Source organism: Oryx dammah, unplaced genomic scaffold (genome assembly GCF_014754425.2).
Source record: "Oryx dammah isolate SB20612 unplaced genomic scaffold, SCBI_Odam_1.1 HiC_scaffold_21, whole genome shotgun sequence".
In the NCBI taxonomy this organism is placed as follows: domain Eukaryota; kingdom Metazoa; phylum Chordata; class Mammalia; order Artiodactyla; family Bovidae; genus Oryx; species Oryx dammah.
The window spans coordinates 56,209,200-56,232,514 of NW_024070205.1; the positions used below are offsets into that span (position 1 = coordinate 56,209,200).

The following is a 23,315-nucleotide window of genomic DNA, read 5'->3' on the forward strand; positions in this document are numbered from 1 at the left end:
CCTCTGGGGACGAAGCATGGCACGGATGTTTCTGCCTCAGTTTCCCTAACTTTCCAAGCACTTTCTAGAGAGCTGCCAGGGTAAAATCATGCAGCTTGCAGTATCATGCAGTTTGGTCATATTTGTTGGGTGCATAAAAATAATAATTACTTCCTCATTCAAAATCATTACCAACCCTTCCTTGTCCACAATATAAAATCTAAACTCCTGACACTTCCCTGGTAGTCTAGTGGTTAAGAGTCCACCTTGTGATGCAGAGGACACGGGCTCAATCTCTGGTTCTGGGAACTAAGATCCACATGCTATGGGGCAACTAAGCCTGTGTGCTACAACTAGAGAAAGCCCTTTGCCACAATGAAGATCTAATGCTGCCAAAAAAAAAAGATTTTTTAATTTGTAAAAAATAAAATGCAACCTTTTTGGCATGGTGGCCTCTAGCAAGCTCCAGGTCCAGCCATCTCATGCCACTTCTCCTCTACCTACAGCGTCCCTGTGATTCTGAAATGATCCCAGGCACCCTTGATGTAACAGCCTGTGCTGCTTTTAGGCCTTCTAACTGGTGGCCTCCTTTACCCACCGTGACCCTCACTCCCCCTCGCCAGCACATACAACATCACACTTCACAGCACAGCTCCTGGGTAGCTCGATCTGACCCCTCTCTGCTCCCATGCCTCCCTTCTCCAGGCAGGTGTAGGCACTTCTACTTCTAAGCATCCTTGGCCCCTGATAAGTACGTGCATTAAAGCTCTCCTCATGCTGGCCTGCCATTGCCTCCCAGCCATTCCTCTCCTATCAGGAAATTCTGAAGGGCAGGGTCTGCATCTTTTCATCTCTGTATCCAGGATTCTTATTATGGGCCACAGTGCCAGTCAATTAAAAAAAATCACTTTTAATTAAAAAATTTAATTAAAATCAATTTTAAAAAATTTTAATAAATGTAGAGAGGGATTCAAGATATTAGATAACAAACAACAGGATAATATCAACAAGTAGACAACTTCTGTATGCCCTAGTTATTGCTTTCATTATCAAATAAAATGAAGACTGTATGAGGATTTATACTAGCCTCCATGCAAAGGTTTATCCTAAAGAATAATATTTACCAGCAAATGGGGCACATTTTACTCACACAAAAGGATGCGGGGGTCAACCAAGGGAGCAAAGAATTGAGAAGGTATTTAAGATCCTCTAAAAATTAGCTTCTTGGGATCTCTCGATTGGAATCAAGATCTCCACTCCTCAGTCCTGGGTTCTAATCCAAAGCCACTACTTCCATGCCTAACAAGTTGTGTAACATCTGCAAGCTTCTGTTCCCTTATAAAAAGCAGAAAATAGTACAGACCTCATAGCACTGTCCTAAGGAACAAATAGAGTAATTTGCATGAAGCCATCCATTGATTCTGTGTCTGACACCCAGTAAACAAATGAATGAATGGTTGCTGTTATTTTCAGTGCTTATAAAGTTAAGCTTTATGATATAATCCCAATGTTTAATAGGACTCCTAGTACTTGTTATTACAGGGCAACATACAGCTATATGTATTTCACATATAGGTCACAGCCACAAGGTGCTGATGTGGTTGTCCTTTTAGGGCTAAAAGGGGCTGAGTCTTTGGAGGGTGAAAATTTCTAGTTTCAACCACATAGCAGAGCATATGAGTTCTCTGGGAGATAATTCAGGCCACAGAGTGACACGTCTCCAGGTCCGGGTTTACAAGTAATCTCCTGTATCTTCTTGGTCTCCACTTTGGGGTCTGGAGCTTTCAGAAGTCTCAAACCTTTCAGCGCTCCTGGATGGTACAGGTACAAAAATGGGCTGTTCTCTTCATCTTTTTTTCCCTCTAGCTATCTCTGAGCTATGACTATCAATACACTCTAGCTTAGTTCCATTGTTGTTTAGTTGCTCAATCTGACTCTTTGCAACCCCATGGACTGTAGCCTACCAGGCTTCTCTGTCCAAGTAATTTCCCAGGCAAGAATACTAGAGAGAGTTGCAACTTTTTTCTCCAGGGGATCTTCCCCACCCAGAGATGAAACCTGCCTCTCCTGCGTGGCAGGCGAATTCTTTATCGCTGACCCACAAGGAAAGTCCCAGTCTAGACCTAGGCTTGCTACAATTTGGGAGTTCCAATTGCTGGCTTTGGGGCCTGAGCAGTAAAGGGTGAGCAGCGCCCCCCTGAGGTCAGCGAGGAGATAGCGGCAGCAATAAGTGAACCACTCCATGCAAGACCCAGGCGAGTCTCTCAAACCACCAACCCAGCCATCCTCGGAGAGTCGGCTTGGCGCTCACTCGGGAGCACCTCTAGACATCGTGTATAAAAGCAGAGAGCCGCTTACCTCCTCAAAAGCACTGCAGCCTGTCACCACGATATTTGGCCTGAAATTGTCTATTTTCACTTTCTTCTCCATCCTGGTATTCAGATCGGCCAGGGAGGCTTCCGACAGGATCATGACGGGGCTGCAGTCCGGGTAGGCCACCTGCACCAAGGACACAGCACCGTCAGCCCTCGCTGCCCATGGAACAGGCTCAGCCCAGCTGCCAAGCTGGGTGAAGCCCAGAAGCCAACCCACCAGAATGCAGAAGGGGAGAGCTGCGTTCAGGAGGGAGAGGTGACTCCGTGGGCTTGGAAACGGCCAGATCAGCACTGGAGCAGGGTTCCTGCCCCCAGCCCCCACCCCCACCCCAGGGCCGCAGATAGGGCTCCCTGTCCACACACGGAAAGCAGCAGGGCCAAGGCTACCCTGCAGCCTCATCTCTTGTGCCTCACTCTCGCCCAGCAGTGAGTCCCCTGCCGCATCACCACCACCATCACCAGGCAGGGGAAGGGTCTGCTGCCAATCACCTCTGCTCTAGCCCTGGTTTCCTTTAGTTGCGCCATTCACTCCCGTGCATTTATTAAGCACCACCTATTGGAGAAGGAAATGGCAACCCACTCCAGTGTTCTTGCCTGGAGAATCCCAGGGACGGGGGAGCCTGGTGGGCTGCCGCCTATGGGGTTGCACAGAGTCAGACACAACTGAAGTGACTTAGCAGCAGCAGCATGCATCAGACACTGTTCTAGGAGGGGAAATAGCGTGAATACAGCAGATAAAACCCCCTGCATTCAAGGAACTTGTAGTTCAGGGATCGTGGGGAGAGACACCCGGAGATGGATTTTGAGCCTCATCTCACTGCACAATCAAAGCCTTTGGTTTGGGGGCTGCAGCTGACTCAGTGGAGGTGAGGTGCCTTTTAAACACCAGAAATGATCACACACCACTGGCTGTGAAGGGTGGACTTGGATAAACTCTGCTTCTGTGATTTTAGAAGACCTGGATTTAGAAAACCTCATGGACAGAGGAGCCTGATGGGCTACAGTCCACGGGGTCACAAAGAGTCAGGCACGACTGAATGACTGAGCACATAAGCACATAAACTTCACTTTGGCCCGCCAGCTCATCTTCTCTGTCCTCACCTGTCCAGGTAGCACCCTCAGTACCCCCCCCCCCGGGTCATCCCTTAGTTCAGTCCAGTTCAGTAGCTCAGTCGTGTCCTACTCCTTGCAGCCTCAGGGACTGCAGCACGCCAGGCTTCCCTGTCCCATCACCAACTCCCAGAGCCTGCTCAAACTCATGTCCAGAGAGTTGGTGATGCCATCCCACCCTCATCCTCTGTCATCCCCTTCTCCTGCCTTCAATCTTTCCCAGCATCAGGGTCTTTTCCAGTGAGTCAGTTCTTCTAATCATATGGCCAAAGGATTGGAGCTTCAGCATCAGCATCAGTCCTTCCTAACTGGGGCCCCAAGGGAGGCTCTCTGTGGGCCCAGAAGGAAGCTGGAAGGGAAGGGCAGCTCCCTGCAAGCTCACCTGGTACTTTTTGTCCAAAGAAGGGAAAATTTCATGTGACGCTCTTGCCTTCATGCTCTTTTCAAACTGAACCAGCCTGAAAGCATCCGTTTTCAAGAAGCTGGTGAACCACTGAGCAGCCTCGTCGCCACAGTCCCTGCCCTGGATGTCAAGACCAAACACCCTGGAAAGGTCATAGAGAGCAGGGGGGTTATGTTTGCATCTCAACACACTGAGTGGTGGGGTCTAGGTGGAAGAGCTGGGCTGCTGGGATCTGACTATCCTGGGAGACCAGTGAGTGGTCAGTGGGCCAAACCTGGGCAGAAGCAGAGCGGGAGGGAGCAGGGAAGAACTCGTCAGGTGCTCATAACTCATGCAGTTACAAGCTGAAATACCGATTTTGTTTCAAGAGGCGGGGCTGGAGCCTGATGCTCTGCATTCCTAACAAGCTTCGGGATGTCTAGGCTGCTGGTCCATGGACCACACTTTGAGTCTCAAGGATTTAGGATGCTTCAGAAAGGGAGAGGGACCATGGTGTGGTAGAGGCGCCCTGAACTTGGAGTCTGGTAGACCTGGTTCAAACTGGAACTCTGCCCTCTCTAATCTTATGACTTTTAGCAAATCATTAAACTCCTCTGACCTTCTGTCTGTTACAAATTGGAAATAATAATATATTACCTGCTTCACAAGGTGGACACAGGTTCCACCAGATAATGAAGTGGTCTTCAAGGATTTTTTGCTTGAGCGGCCTCAAAAGATAAAAGCTATATACCTCCCTCCCCTCAAAAAGCTATGTACCCCTCACAGAATTGCAAGTTGACATGTAAACTTTTCTTCTTTTTTTTTTAACTGAAATATAGTTGACTGACAATATTGTTTTAGTTTCAGATATAAATGATTGAGTTATATATATACTTTTTCAGGTTATTTTCCACTACAACTTATACAAGATATTGAATATAGTTCCCTGTTTTATGGGCTTCCCAAGTAGCCGTGAAGAATCCACCTGTCAATGCAGGGATTCAATCCCTGGGTAAGGAAGATCCCCTAGAGGAGGAAATGGCAACCTAATTCAGTATTGTCATCTGGATAAGCCCATAGACAGAGAAGCCTGACGGGCTACAGTCCAGGGGGTCACAGAGAGTCAGACATGACTGAGCAGGCATGCACTGTGTGTGTCCCTGTTTTATGTAGCAAATCCTTGTTGTTTATCTATTTTATGTCTTGTTCATATCTGTTCATCTCATGCTCTTAATTTTTCCCTCTCTCCCTCACTTTCCCCTTGGGAAACAATAAGTTTGTTTTCTATTTCTGTGATTCTGTTTCTGTTTTGTATATAGATTCATTTGTATTATTTTTTAGATTTCATATATTTGTGATAGCATATAATATTTGTCTTCCTCTGTCTGCAGTTCACGGGGTCACAAAGAGTCGGACACGACTGAGCGACTGAACTGAACTGTCTGACTGACTTAGTATGATTTTCTCTAGGTCCATCCGTATTTTTTATAAGTTTAATCTGTTATGAAAGATTAAATTTCCATTGAATTGTAAATATTAACATTTAAAGTAAAATTATATCACAATTTACATGTTATACCTTAATATTATAAATACATATAAATTATATTAAAATAAAATAAAATTATGCTTTTAAAAGCATGCAATGGAATTCAAATGCCAGGGTAGTTTGATAGCTATTTTTAAAAACTATTTTTAATAATACATGATTAAGTCCTGGGTGTTCATTGGAAAGACTGATGCTGAAGCTGAAACTCCAATACTTTGGCCACCTGATGCAAAGAGCTGACTCATTTGAAAAGACCCTGATGCTGGGAAAGATTGAGGACAAGAGGAGACGGGGACAACAGAGGATGAGATGGTTGGATGGCATCACTGACTCGATGGACATGGGTTTGGGTGGACTCGGGGAGTTGGTGATGGACAGGGAAGCCTGGCGTGCTGCAGTTCATGGGGTCGCAGAGTCGGACACGACTGAGCAACTGAACTGAACTGAACTGAAGGACTTCTTTTCTGGCCCACGTTTTAAAAATTATTTTCAATTTTTTTCTCAGTCTAGGACTCCCCCAGTGGTCCAGTGGTTAAGATGCCATGCTTCTGCTGTAGGAGGCATGGGTTCCAACTGCGGTTGAAGAAGTTTCACACGCCACCCGGGGCAGCCAAAGGGGGAAAAAAATGTTTTCCTAGTTTTATTGAAACATAATTGACATATAGCACTGCATACGTTCAGGGTATAAAGCGTAACGACTTGACTTACATGTATTGTGAAATGATTACAAGTTTAGTTAGCAGTCCTCGTCTCATATTTTTTTAAGTTCCTTTTTTCTTATGATGAGAACTCTTAGGATTTACTGTCTTCACAGATGGAATGAAAGAAGTTGATTTATAATAATTCCACTCATACTTTGAATCCTTCGAATCCTTCTGTGATCTTTGGCATATAGTAATCATTCATTAAAAGTGTTTTTAATCATTTATCAGCAACAATTTGACTAGACGTGCCTTCATTTTAGTGTAAGACAAAGACTGAATCACCATCTTGTGGAATGACTTTACTCCCGTCATTAGAAACATTCTTCTTTAGCAATACCAGTATTCTTTTATTGTCTGGGCCCCACAGGTTTTTCCCTCCCAGGGCAGCACTCTCTACTAAGACAAGGGATGGGCAAGCCTTTCATCTGTACCAAGGAGAGGTGGAGAAGAGAATTTGCCCACTGCAGGTAATATCACAGCTGGAGAGAGAACCTATAAGATTCAAGGATCTGGAAATTGACTCCCTTAAAGGGATCCTAGCCCTCAGGTATCGCGGGAGGTGTCTGCACTTCCCTGTGAGTGCCTCCTCCAGTCTGAAGGCCCCTGGGGTGATGGATGTGAGGGAATCCGAGGTGGACCATAAGATGCTCCCTGAGGCCCACAGACCTTGTCTGATGGCTAGACTCACCTACTGTCAAATCTCCATGCAGTTCTGAAGTTTCTTGGACCTTTGCCTTCTCTCTAAACCCTCTTCTTGGAGCCACTGTTCGGCCTCTGACTAACCCCTGGCTCCAACCCCATGGTCCTCTCCCTCACTGCCTTCAGCCTTTCCCCTAAAACTCTCCTCCACCAGTAATCCATACAGATCTGCTCCCCGGGCTGAATGCTTCCTTCAACCCCTTCAGGACAGCCCTCCTGTGTAAGTGCACACACTTCCACCCACTCAGGTGAGCCTAGCGTGGGCTCTCTGAGAAGCAGAGAGCACCCAACGGGGCAGGGGCAGACTAATTATCCAGTGCCCCTGAAAGTTACCCCCCCACTAATCCTTCCTGCCTCCCTTCCCTGCTAAAGACTCTACCCTTCTGTCATTCCACCTCCTGCAATTCTCTCCAAATTTTATGAAAAGTTCACTTTCTTCCATGTTTCTAAATGAAATATTCTATAATTACCACCTCACAGAAAAGAACCGCATCTCCCTGAGTGAGCGTAACAGAACTACATTAGTTAGTAATCTTAATTTACTTCAGGATTGAAGGAAATCAACTCTGAATATTCATCAGAAGGACTGATGCTGAAGCTGAACCCCCAATACTTTGGTAACTTGATGCAAAGAGCCAACTCATTAGAAAAGACCCTGATGCTGGGAAAGATTGAAGGCAGGAGGGAAAGATTGAAGGCAGGAGGAAAAGGGGACAACAGAGGGTGAGATGGTTGGATGGCATCCTCGACTCAATGGACATGAGCTTGAGCAAACTCTGGGAGGTAGTGAAAGACAGGGAAGCCTGGCATGCTGCAGTCCATGGGGTCACAAAGAATCGGACATGACTGAGCAAATGAACAACAAAGTTAGTGATCTACTAATTCATAAAGCAAAATAACTCACTAAAAATACTTGAGAAGACATAAAAGCCTGAATGGACTTTTACAAAGAAAATCTAGGCAGTTTTACTGGAAAGTTTCACCAATGATCAAAGAATAAAAACTATCAAATGTAAATAGAAAAAGAAAATTAATTCTCACTTAAAATAGGACAAAGAGATAAGATGTCTAGGACTCAATCTAACAAGAGATGCACAATTCTATTATAGAGAAAATTATGAAGTTTTGTTAAAGAAATAAAATAAGACACAAATAAGGGAGAAAAGATAACACATTCATGGATAGGGAGGCTATCGACAATAAAGATGTGAGACCTATCATTTATTTAAGGGCCTGCTATGAATCAGGCACTCTTGAAATAAATAAATAAATTCATTTCAATTTTCCCTAAATGGAGCCTCAAATTCAATGCAACTCCAATAAAAATCCCAAAAGGATTTTACATGGAATTTGACAAGCTGATTCTAAAATCTGCAGGAAGAAATTCCCTGGCAGTCCAGAGGCTGGGACTCTGCACTTCCACTACAGTGGGAATGGGTTCGATCCCTGGTTGCAGAACCAAGATCCTGCCTTACACACAGTGAAGCCAATAAAATAAAAACAATAACAATGTCCCACTGATTAAAAAATAAACGTGTGAAGTCCGAGGATAGTCAAGACACTTGGAAGACAAAATAATGAGGAGACTCATCTTACTCGATATCAAGATATTAAGTTAAAGAAATTAAGACAGTGATGGATAGGATCAGGAATGGATACAGAATCCAGTGCAAAGGAGAGAGAGCTCAGAAAATAACTGATACTTTCTAAAGAAGCAAGTGGCTCAGTGATAAAGAAGCAGGAGATGCAAGTTCAATCCCTGGCTCAGGAAGATCCCCTGGGCACGGAAATGGCAACCCACTCCAGTATTCTTGCCTGGGAAATCCCATGGACAAAGGAGCCTGGCGGGCTGCAGTCCATGGGGTTGCAAGAGTCGGACATTACTTTACGACCAGACAACGACAGCAAAGATCTTAAGATACCACAATGCAGGTGGCACTATAGATCACTGGGAAGCAAATGGATTGTTCAATAAAATACTGGGACACTTGATAACTGTATAAGAAAATCAAATTGAATTTCTACCTCAAATCACCATCAAAAATCAACTCTAAAAAAATAAATAAATAAACTTTAGACGCAGAAACATAAGTGAGAAAGGCAAAACTTCAATAGTTTTAGAAAAAGAATAGTAGGAGAATTTTTTATAACTTTGGAATAGAGTATATTTCTTAAGACACGAAAAAGGGCTAATTCCCCCCCAAAAGGTTAATGACTTTGAATATCATAAAATTTAAAATGTCTATTTTTCAGAAGATGCCATAAAAAAGATTTTAAAAATAAATCACAAAGCAGGATTTTGCATCTCTTATAATTGACCAAACAGATCCAACCTAAAGAACTCCCCATCAATAGGGAAAACGTGGGCATGAACCATAAAAAATAATTTCATAGACAAAAGAACACAAGGAACCAATAACTATAAAGAAAAAATATTTAGCTTCCAGATTTCAATGGAATGCCTAGAAATGCAAATTAAAACTGCAAAGAGATACCACCTAATTCATTTTAAAGATACTTGCAGAATTAAAAATATAAGAAAAGCCAGATGAGGAGGACTGGTAACAAATCTAATTGATGAGGGCACGAGGCAATGAACCCTTACTCCGGTGAGGTATAAATTGGTACAATTTTGGGAACCGATTAGCCATCTTCCTTATCAAAATTAACATGTAGATACCCAATGACTCAGTAATTCTATTCCTAAACTCATGCTCTAAAGAATTAAAGATATGTACAAAAACGTTCTTAGGACACTTTTCATATTAGAAGAAAAACTGCAAAATGACATGAGTTAATGGAGAAGAGCATAAAGAAGTTATAGCAAAATCATACAGTGGAAACTACACCGCAGTGAAAAAACTCAACTACAGCTTCCAGCCGCAAGCCACAGATGAATCTTATAGTGTTGAAAAGAACAAGCAGCTACAGAAGAATATTGCGTAATGACATTTCATAAACTTGAAGCAAAACTTAACCATATATTATCTAGGAGCACATCCATACATAAAAGGGAGAGTAGCAGGAACCAGGAGAAAAAGAAATTCGGGACCCTGGTTTCTCTAAGGAACAGGACATCATGAAGGTACTTGAAATAAATCCATGCATGTTATATTTCCTGAGTTGAGTATGGCGCTACAGGTGTTTGTTTCAGTATTGTGTTTTATAACTTATAAATACTTTATGTGGGGCTTCCCTGATAGCTCAGTTGGTAAAGAATCCCCCTGCAATGCAGGAAGGAGACCCTGGTTCAACTCCTGGGTCGGGAAGATCCTCTGGAGAAGGGATAGGCTACCCATTCCAGTATTCGTGGGCTTCCCTTGTGGCTCAGCTGGTAAAGAATCCACCTGCAATGCTGGAGACCTGGGTTCAATCCCTGGGTTGGGAAGATCCCCTGGAGAAGGGAAAGGCTACCCACTCCAGTATTCAGGCCTGGAGAATTCCATGGACTGTGTAGTCCATGGGGTCACAAAGAGTCAGACACGACTGAGTAACTTTCATTTCCATACTTTATGTAGATTCCTCACATATCAAATATTTAATTATATGATATTGTCAGTAGTCAATATATCTCATAATGGAATGAAACCCAGCTGGAGAACTTTCTTCTTCAAAGGAAACTATTACTTCAGTTATAAAGGAAAAAAAAAAACTTCTGTTGGACTGTCCAGGTTTTAAGTCATTTCTTTCTCACACATGAAAATACGTTTGGACTTTTTAGACATCAATCGTTCATAAATCTTTATGATAATTAAGAAGCTCTACTGCTCTACAATCGCGCTCAAAAAATAAAATAACAACACATAGGGTGAATAGGGAAAGCTGGTTAAAGAAACTAACAATGAAATTCATGACATTGCATCCTCGTCCCTATGGCTCTGTTAAGGAATCTCCTTTACTTTTTCTGAGCTTGGTCTCCTCATTTGTAAAGTGTACTGATATCTGCCTCGTAAACTTACTGAGATAATCAACTGAAATACTGTAGTCAGTGAATGATTGCTTCAGGCTTTCAAAACTGTAGAACCTGGAGTGATGGGTTTCAGTTCAGACACTTTGCTAATAAAAGCACACCATGAGGGTACAGGAAGCATTCCGAGACTCTCCAATTTCCACATGCTGAGAATTCTCGGGTCATTAGAAAGGGAGCACCCATGACAAGCGTCTAAGCCTCTAGGACGCCCTGCTAGCACAAGACAAGACCTTGAAAAGCCATGCAACTGGATGGCCCTGCAAGGGTCCCACAGACTGAAAGGAAGCCCAGGCTTGGAGGTGCATGTCTGGCCAGAGGTCAAATCTCATACCTCCTGATGCAGTCTCAATCTCAGACCTCAGGGGCCAGAGTCAGCAGGAAAAGCCTCAGCATCCGTATCATTCAACCCAGAGATACAGGCAGGAACGTCTCCACTAACGAACGCCCTTGTCTGCCTGGCAATTCTGAATAGAAGTCCATCCTACTTGAACAAAAGGAGACAAACCCTAAAGACTGGCCCTCTGTATCCTCTCTATATTTGTATTACTTTTTCTGTTTTTGATGCTTTGAGATCTTGGGACTTGATGACGCTGAAGGAACTCCCCCTTCCAGGGCTAACCAATTCAGAGATATAGTGAAACACTGGGCTTTCATATGCAAACCAGCCAATCCAAAGTCCTCATCCAACCACCTCTCCCATTGTGTTTTACACTCTGGCCACCTTCGCCTGCTCTAATCACCAGAGTCAGATACCAGAAAACCAAGGACAACCCCTGTGCCCCAGGGCCAATTTTCCCAGAGCCTGCAGAAACCAGAATAAAGAGTCTTGCAGTTTCCTCTGCCCTGACCCCGGTATTTCCCCATGTGGTCCTGCATGGCATGAGCCTCTGGTTTCTAGGCATGTGTGAATATATGTGTGAAAAAAAACCTTCTTTCTTCATGACAGTCATTTCTGTGTCTGCATGTCTGGCCATATCTGATGAAAGCAAATCTAAACATCCTTAATGCAGTATTCTATTTCACCCACTCACACTTGACCACTGGCTTGATCCCAAAATAGACTAGACTTCTCTTAAATATTTCCTTTACCAGTCTCATCATCTACTGTACAAAGTGTAGCAAGGTGGAGCATAGGGGAGAGCCTAAATGGAAATGAGTCCTGGCACAGGTCCCCGGAGCCCCAGAGCAGAGCACCTGCAGTCATGGAGCTTGTTTGAAGAATGCAGTTTGGTCGGCAAAACCAGCTGGTCCATGCCTGGAGCCCTGAGGATCAGGCAATCATCCTCATAGGTGATGGAGACCAGCACAAGGCGAGGTTCCTGCCGTCCAGTCACCATGTGTCCATCTTCCTTTATCACCAGCCAAAACCTGCCAAGAAACAAACAAGGGCACACTCAGAAAAGCCTTTGCCACCCACTCCAAAGCTCCCCTCTAGCTTTCTATTTCATCAAAACCCTCCCTCTCTGAGACTTCCCTGGTGGTCCAGAGGCTGAGACTTTAAGCTCCTAATGCAAAAGACCTGGGTTCGATCCCTAGTCAGGGAACTAGATCCCACACGCTGCAACTAAGAGTTTGCATGCAGCAACTGAAGATCCCAGGTGCTGCAACCAAGACTCGGAGCAACCAAATAAACATTAAAAAAAAAAAAAAAAAAAAAACTCCCTCTGCCCCCACTCAGGACCCAGTAGTTTCTAGACAATATCCAAGTCTAGCCAAATTCTTTCCGTCCAAGAGATGGTGTTACCCCGCACCCCAGAAGGAGTTTGTTTGGTACAAAGAACCCTGGGAAAGAGCATCTGGCCAATGTTTGAAAATCCCCAGTCCCCCAAATCCTGGCGAGGCTGGTGTAGGGACCTCCTCTACTGCTGGGGCTCATACATTGCTCACTTTGGGACTTTGTTTTGGTCAGAGACTTCCCTGGTTAAAGCAAAAAGTCTTCCAGGTCTTTCTGCTGTGGAACAAGAGGGGACTGACTAAATGACTACTGGTGCAGGTAGACTGAAACTCTAGACAAAGGTCTTGAATGTGTGTGACCCCAGTGGGTGCAAACCAGCCTCTGCTGGGCTTAACTTGCTGGGACATATGGACCTTGATCAGGAAACCCATAAACAGCCTTTCTTCTTCATGCACATGTGAAAACTTACACAACGTTATAAACCAATGCTGTGTCTGTATGTGTGTACTCAGTCACTCAGTTGTCTCCAATTCTTTGAGACCCCATGGACCATTTTTAAAAAGAAAGAAAATGTGGTATATCTATATGGCAGAATATTATTTTGCCACAAAAAGAAGGAAGTTCTGCAATTTTTAGACAACATGGGTGAAACTTGAGGGTATTAACAGTAAGTGAAGTCAGTCAGACAGAGAAAGATAAATACTGTATAATCTCACTTGTAAGTGAAATCTAATAAGCTGGGAATTGCTGGAAACAGAAAGTAGGGCACTTCCCTGGTGGTCCAGGGGCTAAGACTCCACGTTCCCCAGGTGAGGGGCCCAGGTTTGCTCCCTGGTGGGGGAACCAGATCCCACATGCCGCAACTAAGACCTGGTGCAGCCAAATAAGTAAACATTTTACAAAGAAAGTAACAGAGAGGAGACTGGTGGTTGCTGTGGGGTAAGGGTGGGGGAAATATGTGACTGCCTTCAGGCGGTCAAAGGGTACAAACTTTGAGCTCGAAGGGGAAAATATGTCTGTAATGTACATTATGACATCTCTAGTTAATAATACTGTATTTACACTTGAAAATTGTTAAGAGAGAAAATCTCAAATGCTCTCACGATAATGACAGTGACAAAATGGAAATTATGTGCGGTGAAAGATGTGTTCATTAGCCTTATTATGGGAATCATTTCACAATATATGTGTGTATCTAATCATCACGTTGTACACCTGAAACTTACTCAATGTTATATTTAAGTTATCTCAGTGAAGCTGGAGAAAAAAAAAAAATGACTTACGCAATTCATGTGTTAGATAAGAACTCATCTTCTAGACAGTCCCCACCCCCCACCCCACCCCCTGTTCTGGGCTCAGCTTTCACACTCTGTGTATCACATCCAGGGAGAGAGTGGGGTGCAGAGTGAGCTGAAGAATGGAATGTTAGGCTGGTTACGCTCTTATCTATAGTAATGCATATACTGACATTTTGGGTCATACCACACATATGAGTTGATTCCTAAGTGTACCGCCCCTAGGGAAAATGAGTTTCAACGTCACTGTTTTAGACAGAACAAGAGCAGTGGGTGAGGAACTCTGCAGACTCGGATGAGTGAACCACCACTGAAAGCTGAAGCCTCCCACACGTGAGCAGGAAAAAAAGACAGAATATGCCTGGAGCCAGATCGAATGGTGAGATAACCTGGTGAGCCAGGTCTTTGGCAGGGAGTCTCCTCTCTGGAACCTCCCCTTCAGACAGCCCATTCCTGTCCAAGTGCTGGATAACTTGCCTTCAAGCCAGCAGAGACGAGCTGGGTCCTGAGCCCAGCTCCCTGGCATGCGTGCTGGTGTGCGGGTACCACGGTGGCCGTGGCAGTGGTGATAGAGCAAAGGCATTTTGGGAACTGCTGTGGCTACTCTCCTGGGAGCTGAGGATGCTGGGCAGTACTAGGTCCCCAACCCTCTGAGGGGCCCTCCTTTTTTTTTCCCAGGCATCTTTGGCTTTCAGGGTTCCCTAGCCCTTCACCTGCGAGGCAAGAGTGGGTTCTGCGACCCAGGGCTTTCCTGCCTACCTTGTCATAGCCCTGTGATGCTGGGAAAGATTGAGGGCAGGAGGAGAAGGGGGTGACAGAGGCTGAAATGATTGGATGGCATCAATGACTCAATGGACATGAGTTTGAGCTAACTCCAGGGGATGGTGAAAGACAGGGAAGCCTGGCGTGCTACAGTCCGTGGGGTTGCAAAGAGTCGGGGACCATTTAGCAGCTGAACAACAACAATTCCCTCAGGGCTGGGCCCTGTTCCTTATTTCCAGCTTCATCCTTGGGCACAGAGTCCTGGGTGGCCCTGCTCTAATGAACCCCACCAAAGCCTGCACCTGAACTTCCAACATGGCCCATCCTGCTCTGAAACGAGCCTCCCTCTGAGAGCCCCACATGACCAGGCTTATCCAGACAGGAGTCACACACCGCTATGGACCATTATTTCTAAAAGTCAGCCCTGGGCCAAGTCTTCTCACCTCCCATCTTTCTCCCCACTTGAAACCCTACACTCTGGTTCTCAAGCCTCGCCCCTAGCTTATTGTATAATGACCTGGGTGTTAATCCCTGGGAGGAGGCAGAAGTGGTGGCTGGAAGTTCTGTGCTAACCTGCAATGGCGGGGGCAAGAGGCAGCTTGTAAGCAGCCTGACCTCGGGGCAGGACAATCACAACAGAGGATGCAAAGTGCCATCGGCAACACACACCAGCCACCCCCGTTACCCTGTAACTGGAGTGATGTTATTTTTCACCTCTTGCACACAAATAATGCCCAGGAGTGAATAATGACCTCTGCTCTGCCAGACGAGAAAGAAAGGATCTGTCTGCAATGTGGATTTGATCATGACCCACTTTTCCTCACCTGCAACCCTGAAAGCCAGCACCTTCGTTTTACACAGAAAACACGAGTGTGTGGCATGAAGAGCATTGCAGAACCCAGAACTAAGTCTCCAAACAAACAGTGATGCCTTGAATGACCCATAGCAGTGTTCAGGGAGTAGAGCGCAAGACAGATGGAAAGTGTCGTTTCTAAACGGACAGACTGGCCTGGGAAGTGGGAAGGACTGAGCCAGCAAAGGGAGGAAAACAGGAGCCCCACCACAGAGAGCTGGAGGGTAAAGGAAGGAGGGAAGGACTCTTGGGATAATAAACTTAGGGGACTCAGGTCTCCAAGAGGGAATAGTCTGTGCAGAAGAAATGAAGGGCTGGCTTCATAAAGGGCTGGGGTGGATTTATCAATGGGTGAGACATACGGCCAAGGAGGACAGCCCAGAATCTGTGCCAAACAGCCAACGTCAGCGTTTTGCTGGACAGTCTTGAAACCAGCTCAAAGCTCAGGGCGCTCAGGCCCATCGCTCACAGACACGTTAAAGGCTTTGACTAGAACAGCTCTAGAAATTGAAGGCTCAGAGCACTTAGAGAGGAAGCGCTCAGCATCGGAGAACAGTTCCAAAGACATGGGTTCAAAATGGAAATTAATCAAAGCGGCCTTTTCCTGCCTTCTAGACTCTTCAGAGTTTCATGATGGAAATCTCAAGTTGGGAGAATAACAGCGTTATAGCAGAGTTCTTTCCAGTTTGTTTTCCAGTTTCAGTTATCACTTAATAAAGAAACTATAGATTAGACAAGGACTTGGAGATCATCAAATTCAACCTCTTTAGCCAATGAAAAACAGGTTCGGAAGAGGTTAAGTGACTTCTCTGGAAGTCTCCTGAGACTTGCTGTGATCCCTGCTCTTGTAAATTACATACTGGCTTCACAGCATGGGCATAAGAGTTGCCCTCAGAGATATCAGTTCAAATTCCTTCAGCACATAGTGGTCTTGTTGTTGTAGGAGATAGATGGGCTCCAGGTTAGATAGTTACAACCGGCCTTCTGTTTACATTTCACAGGGGCCCAAAGAAGTGGGCTTCAGGCTGGATACTTAGAACTGTTAGCATTTTCTGAGACAAGAGATAGGTGGGCTCCTTCTCACTAAGAGGGCTGCCTACACCCTTTCTCTCCACATTGCTAATAATAAACTTTGTATCGGCATTTACAATTTCTGCCTCTGTGATAAATGCGTTTTTCACTGGGGTCAAAGATCCAGGGGAAAAATAGCTTCTAGCCTCTAGCCCTTGCTGGCCTGGTGCCTAAGATTCCTGATTCTCATCCAGGCTACCCAGGTTCAATTCCTGGGCAGGGAATTAAGATCTCACTTCACTGCCGCCTCACCGAGATCACTGGGATCTCGGATCAGATACTCATCCTTTCTGATACCATTTCCTTATTTGCAAAGTGGACACAATATCTAGCCCACAAATTGCTATGAGGTTTAAATTATATTATCTGCTGAAAGGCCTTTGTTCAGTGTCTGCCGAGTATGAACCACCAAATAAAAGTATTCCATCGCTTTTCCCTGCCTCACTCCAGTCTCCACACCACACTATCCCATCTCAAGCATATCTTGTTCAAAACAAGGGAACGCTCATACAGTTCCATCTATTTTCGGACGTCCACAGAGGCAGAAAAGCAAAGGAAAAATATTATCTTTCCATGGAAGCCAGAGTCACAGCAAAGTAGTGGCAACAGGCAGTGGGAAACAATAGTTCTTCCTGATGAAAAGTGGACACAGAGGCAAGCACTGACTCTCTGTGAAACAGCATCAGTGCTTCACGTGAAGAAGAAGGGAGCACAACTGCCTTTTCTCTGGATGTGCAGCATGAGAACGTATGTCTTCACTCTGGCTCAAGTCTTCCCAGCAATCAGGAGGTTTTCTAATCCTTCACACTTGAATCAGCTCAGATTCTTCTTAATGGTCCCAAAGAAATCCTCTAATCATAGCATCAGAATCACCTAGGGAGACTTTAACATCTGAGAAATGGAGTATTTCCTGCCATATCAGCAAATAAGGATGTCAACGGGGTGCTAAGTCGCTTCAGTCGTGTCCGACTCTTTGTGACCCTATGGACTGTAGCGCACCAAGCTCCTCTGTCCATGGGATTCTCCAGCCAAGAATATTAGAGTGGGTTGTCTGCCCTTTTCTAGAGGATCTTCCCAACCCAGGAATGGAACCCGTATTTCTTACATCCCCTGTATTGGCAGGCGGGTTCTTTATCAGTCAGCAGCAATTTCAGCCCTCCATTGTGAGCTGGTGAGCCCTGAGGGAACTCAGGAAGAATACCTGCCATGCAGCTACTCCCTTTGTGAGCCCTGAGGAACTCAGGGTGTGAAAATAGGATGCTGGCGCAAAGGATAGGTGTGGTACATATCAGAGGAATGATTTCAGTGAGCTCAGACTCTTGGCATCTTCCCATAATAGAAAAGTGCTAAATTCCTTAACTTGGGATATCTAGTTTTTTTTAAGTTACAAAAAACTTTTCACAATCAGACTGACTATCTGCCCCTTGTTGCAAAACTCCTATATAACCTGGCTCCTCTCTTCTACCTCTTCAGACCAGTTCTCTCAAGGTCACTTGAGATGTTATCTCCCGGGTTTGAAGTCCTAAAAATTCCCGCCAAACAGAACTCAACTTAGAATTCAACACAGTTCTCAACTTATAGATTGTGACTATTTTTTAAGTCGACACACCCCACACAAGCTTGTTTCACTCCTATTCCATAGGCCTGGGATGGAAAACTCAGGATATTACAGTCTTAAAAATCTTTCCAGGGACTTCCCTGGTGGTACAGTGGATAGGAATCCACCTGCCAATGCAGGGGCCAAGGGTTCATTCCATCTTCGTCCAGGAAGGTTCCACAGGGTTCGGAGCCACTGAAGTCCGTGTGCCATAACTGCTGAGCCTGCACACCCAGCTCCTCAAGAGAAGTACAGCAAGGAAGAGCAGCCCCGCTCACCATCACTAGAGAAAGCGCGTGCAGGAATGAAGACCCAGCACAACCAAAAATAAATAACTCTCCAGGATTAGAAATCTGGGGTGAAAGGGATGGAAAATTCCCTGTGAGCTTCACACAACACTTTTCTAAAACAACCTGAAGTTTTTCCATGCCATGGGAGCCCACATTTCTTTAAGGGGAGAGCAATATTCATCGAAGAGAATACACGTGTCCCGGGAATGAACTCAGAACAGCAGACACCCTCCGCTAGAAGGCTCCCGCAACGACCAATCTGCAAACCTCGCTCCTCTAGACACAAGACCACAGCTAATCTATCCCAGCCAGACAGCAAAGCATCTTCATCCTAAGGAAGCAAAAAAGGAGGTTCCGTTCTTCCTTGATCACTCTTTCTAGGGTCTGGAATCGTTTCCTGTCTCAACTACCAATCGGCACATGCCAGGCATCTGGCCATCTACCTCTACAAGGATTAAACCATGTGTTGCTGCAGCTGCTGACCTTCAACACCTCCTGAAAGGAGTTCAGGGTGGAGAGAGAAAATGAAGCACTCTGTGCTCTGGGAAAAACTGAGAAGACAGGTCCTCAGATGGTTAGACATTTTCAGGAGCCAATTTTGTGAGCCCAATTTTTGTATCTCCTCATATTTGGAAAAGTACTAAAATCCTTGAAAGTGATGACTGTTCCTCATGACTAGCAAAGCTTCATGAGACTAGTAGAAATCTTCTGGAAAAAATATGTGCTTGATTGCATGTATTCCTCCTTCCCCAAATCACATGCATAATGACCTTTACCCCCTGCCTCTTTGGAACAGTTTCTCAGAGCTATCTGAGGGTCTGGCTCCTGGGCGGCAGTCCTCATTTTGCTGCCAAGTAAAACTTAACACTCACGTTGTGCTTTTTTTTTTAAGTTGACACCTGCCAAGATGGCCTTCCTCTCATGCAGCTGCACCATTCTGTGTCCACGAGAATGTCTGTGGGCTCACCTCTGGGGGGAGAAAAACGACAGGGCACCTTTTCTGAGGGAGGAGGATGAAATTCTGATGTGTCAAGTCTTATGTAGGTAAGGACTTTACCTAAAGTTCTTCACTGAGGACCACTCTGCCTCTGGGGGAGGGGACACACCATTCCTTTAGTGGCAGGTATTACACGCGTGGTCCCCCTGCCATCTCCTCTCCCCAACTGCTCATTACATATTACAGCGGGTCAGGGCCCCAACCTCCAGCATGTCTCAGGAACCTTCCCCGGGGATTGGAAATGGTGAGGGACCAGCCCCGGCAAGGCCAAAGCCAGTGTGCTTGGACAAGACTTGGTTTCAGCATTGCTCCCATCTACCCACTAGTGCCAAGAACATTTTACTTTTCTACTATTGCGTTCATACGAAGAATCAGAAAATTTAGAACAGCAGCCTTGGAGATAAGCAATCAGACCCCATGTTTTTATAGAGCCTCTCCTCCAGCGAGGGGCAGAGACTTTGTAAGCAAGCAAGACCCTTGTGGGGCTTTCCCAGGACAGTCCCTCCCCCATCTCTGCTTTAGGTCCTCTCTGAAGTACCTTGTTGTTCAGTGGCTAAGTCCAGACTCTTTGCAAACCCACGGACTACAGCACGTCTAAATAACTGTATTTGATACATATTTCCCAGGCTGTTTTATAGATATGAAAACCCTCACCAAATGGAAGATGTTAACTACTAGATGACCATGAGTACACAGCTCCAAGCCTCCTGGAGCCTAAGGAATGATAACATTAACTCCCATGACACCCCCACATTACTTCACTGTAAGCCAGTCAAGAAAATTGTGCAGGATCTTATTTCTGATCCTGCAATACCCCCTCACTTGGCTTTAAAAATGCTTTGTCAAGGGACTTCCCTGGTGGTTCAGTGGCTGGGACTCTGCGATCCCAGTGCAGGGCCGGGGTTTGATCTCTGGTCAGGGAGCTGGATCCCATGTGCTGCAACTAGTAGTGCACAGGTCACAACCAGAGATCCCAGTGCAGACCAACAAATAAATAAAAATTTAAAAAAAATTTGTCAAAACCTTTCCAGGAGAGGTTTGGGGGAGGCATGCGACACCAGTCTCCTTGCATGGCCCTGCAATAAAGATTTCTCCACTTCAAACTCCAGCCTTGTGAGTTGTTTGGCCTCACTGAGCCCTCCAGGCACAAAAACTTGCAGCTAACAGCTTGCCTCCACTACCTTTCCAAATCTGAACCAGACACGAACTTGACCTTTCTATCTACAAGATCAGAGACAGCCCAGGAAACCCACCCGGCAAACCTCTATTCTCCTTTCCTGGGACAAGCCCCAGCTCCCCCAACCCAACCCCTCCCCGGCAGGCCCCACGCTGTCCCCGCGCCCGGCGCTACCTGTCCCGCAGGTGGCCGCTGCGCAGCCCCAGGGCCGTGCACTCGGCCGCGTCCACCGACACCCCCTTGCAGGACTTGACCGGGTAGATCCACAGCTCGCTCACCGTGCCCACCTGCTGCAGCCGCCGGCGCCGACCGGGCCGCGCGCGGCGCCAGGCGACGGCCCCCAGAGCCACTGCGGTCAGTCCCAGGGCGGCCACCCCGAGCCAGCGGGGCCCGGGCGGCGCGGGGAGGCCCAGGCGGGCCAGAGCCGAGGAGCCGGCGGCGCCCATGACCCAGCGATCGCGGGCGGGGGCCTGAGCGCACACGGAGCAGCGTCTGGAGTGAGGAGGGCGCCTGGCGCTCGGGGCTCCGGGCGAGAGGGCGGAGCCAGGGTCGGTCTGGTCACGCGACCTGGCACCCTTTCCGCGCCGAGGCGGCGGGACTGGCTGTGTGCAAGGAGGGGACGCCTAACTGAGGCGCCGAGGATCCGGCGGTAACCGAGGGCCATGAGACAGAGAGCGGGCCGGGATGTTCAGACGACCCTGGGGGAGGCAGGGATCGGGAAACCGAAGCCGCAGGCCCGGCTGGCCGTTCTCTCTCTGAGCGGTCACTTTAGCTTTATTGTCCCTCTTCCTGGTGGCCTGCGACGCAACCCCTCACCCGCCCACACTCCGCCCGCTCTCCACTGCCTCTTGGCTTCCTGCACGGCCCACTTAACTGCGTGATTGGAGTCCAGCGAACAGGGAAAGCAGACGTCGAAGGGACCATTTTAAACGTTGAGCAGCTCCTACTGGCAAATGGCCCTGAGAACTGCAGAACTTTGGGCCCATAACCCGCTCCGTGGAAACGTCTATGCTGTGGATAAACTCCACCATGGCCTTCTTGCTGCATAAGGCTAAGCCCCGAGGATGACCCCAGCCTCTCATTCAAATGCCTACCTGAGAAAACTCACTGTTGCCTGGAGGTTTCAGTGTTTTGTTCCTGCCAACATCTGAGGACTGGCCCTTCGATCCTCACCTCCCTTCCTTGTTACTGACCTTTGCTCTTGGCCTCCTTAATCAATAGAAACCAGTAAGAAGCAGAGGGGAGGCAAGAAATTTAGGCAAGGCTATGTTGGAACTTGAGCTGCAGCACCAGGAAGCAAAAACAAGTAACAGATTCCCTTGCTTGCTCCCTGAGAATGTGAGGGTTGGGGGTGGGGGGCTGCTGATGCCTTACGTGGGGTGAGGGCAGCGGTGGATCCAGGGGTAGGGCTGGAGGGGTAGCTTAAGTGGGTTGCCCACCCCTTGGTGGTCCTAGGTGCAGGGTGCATAAAGCAGGGTGCAAAAGCAGACCCCTTCTTTTGCTGGGTTTGGGGTCTTCTGTATCTTCTTGTTCATAGTTTTCCCCCACTGCACATGCACACAGCTATTTTTAGTCCCTTGTAGTTTCTTTGTATTTTGTTGCTGCAGGAGACCTTTGTCCAGGTGCAAGCATTGCAGCAAAGGGTCCCAGGTTCCAACCTGTCTCACTTTTAGAGCACTTATTCAAAAGGCTTCAGCATTGCAAATCCTCCCTCTGTCCCTTCCAGATGTGTATGAATCTCCCACAACTCAGAAGTGTCTTTCTCAAGGGCCTGAGAACCATTCCTTTGAACTGTAATCAGTACTTCTGGCCCAACTCTGTCTCATTGCCCCCATCCATGTCAGTTTCACTTGAGACTCCCTTGCTCTCATTCACCCTTTAAAACCTAGTCAACTCTGCATTCATGGGGATGGAGTTCCGTTCTTTCCCCTCAGTTCAGTTCAGTTCAGTTCAGTTCAGTCACTCAGTCGTGTCCGACTTTTTGCAACCCCATAGACTGCAGCACCCCAGGCCTCCCTGTCCATCACCAACTCTTGGAGTTTACTCAAACTCATGTCCATTGAGTCAGTGATGCTATCCAGCCATCTCATTCTCTGTTCCCCTTCTCCTCCCATCTTCAATCTTTCCCAGAATCAGGGTCTTTTCAAATCAGGCAGTTCTTCGCATGAGGTGGCCAAAGGATTGGAGTTTCAGCTTCAGCATCAGTCCTTCCAATGAATATTCAGGACTGATCTCCTTTAGGATGGACTGGTTGGATCTCCTTGCTGTCCAAGGGACTCTCAAGAGTCTTCTCCAGCACCACAGTTCAAAAGCGTCGATTCTTCAGCGCTCAGCTTTCTTTATAGTCCAACTCTCACATGCATACATTACTACTGGAAAAATCATAGCTTTGACTAGATGGACCTTTGTTGGCGAAGTAACGTCTCTGCTTTTTAATATGCTGTCTAGGTTGGTCATAACTTTTCTTCCAAGGAGCAAGCGTCTTTTAATTTCATGGCTGCAGTCACCATCTGCAGTGATTTTGGAGCCCAAAAAAGTCTGTCACTGTTTCCATTGTTTCCCCATCTATTTGCCATGAAGTGATGGGACCAGATGCCATGATCTTAGTTTTCTGAATGTTGAGTTTTAAGCCAGCTTTTTCATTCTCCTCTTTCACTTTCATCAAGAGGCTCTAGTTGTTTGCTTTCTGCCATAAGGGTGGTGTCATCTGCATATCTGAGGTTCCTCATTCCAGCTTGTGCTTCATCCAGCCCAGTGTTTCTCATGATGTACTCTGAATATAATTTAAATAAACAGGGTAACAATATACAGCCTTGACATACTCCTTTCC

General features: G+C 46.4%; 1 protein-coding gene across 1 annotated transcript in view; it reads right to left on the reverse strand.

Annotated features, from left to right (window-relative positions):
- The window catches only part of MTARC2 (mitochondrial amidoxime reducing component 2), a 38,620-nt gene extending 15,950 nt beyond the window's left edge, over window positions 1-22,670 (reverse strand). The window contains exons 1-4 of the mRNA XM_040263243.1: window positions 20,660-22,670; window positions 11,963-12,136; window positions 3,847-4,009; window positions 2,338-2,478 (exon numbers count right to left, since the gene is read on the reverse strand). Coding sequence (XP_040119177.1) covers window positions 2,338-2,478; window positions 3,847-4,009; window positions 11,963-12,136; window positions 20,660-20,931 — 750 coding nt within the window. The 5' untranslated portion in view covers window positions 20,932-22,670. The remainder of the gene's footprint in view (window positions 1-2,337; window positions 2,479-3,846; window positions 4,010-11,962; window positions 12,137-20,659) is intronic.
- Window positions 22,671-23,315: the final 645 nt, after the last annotated feature.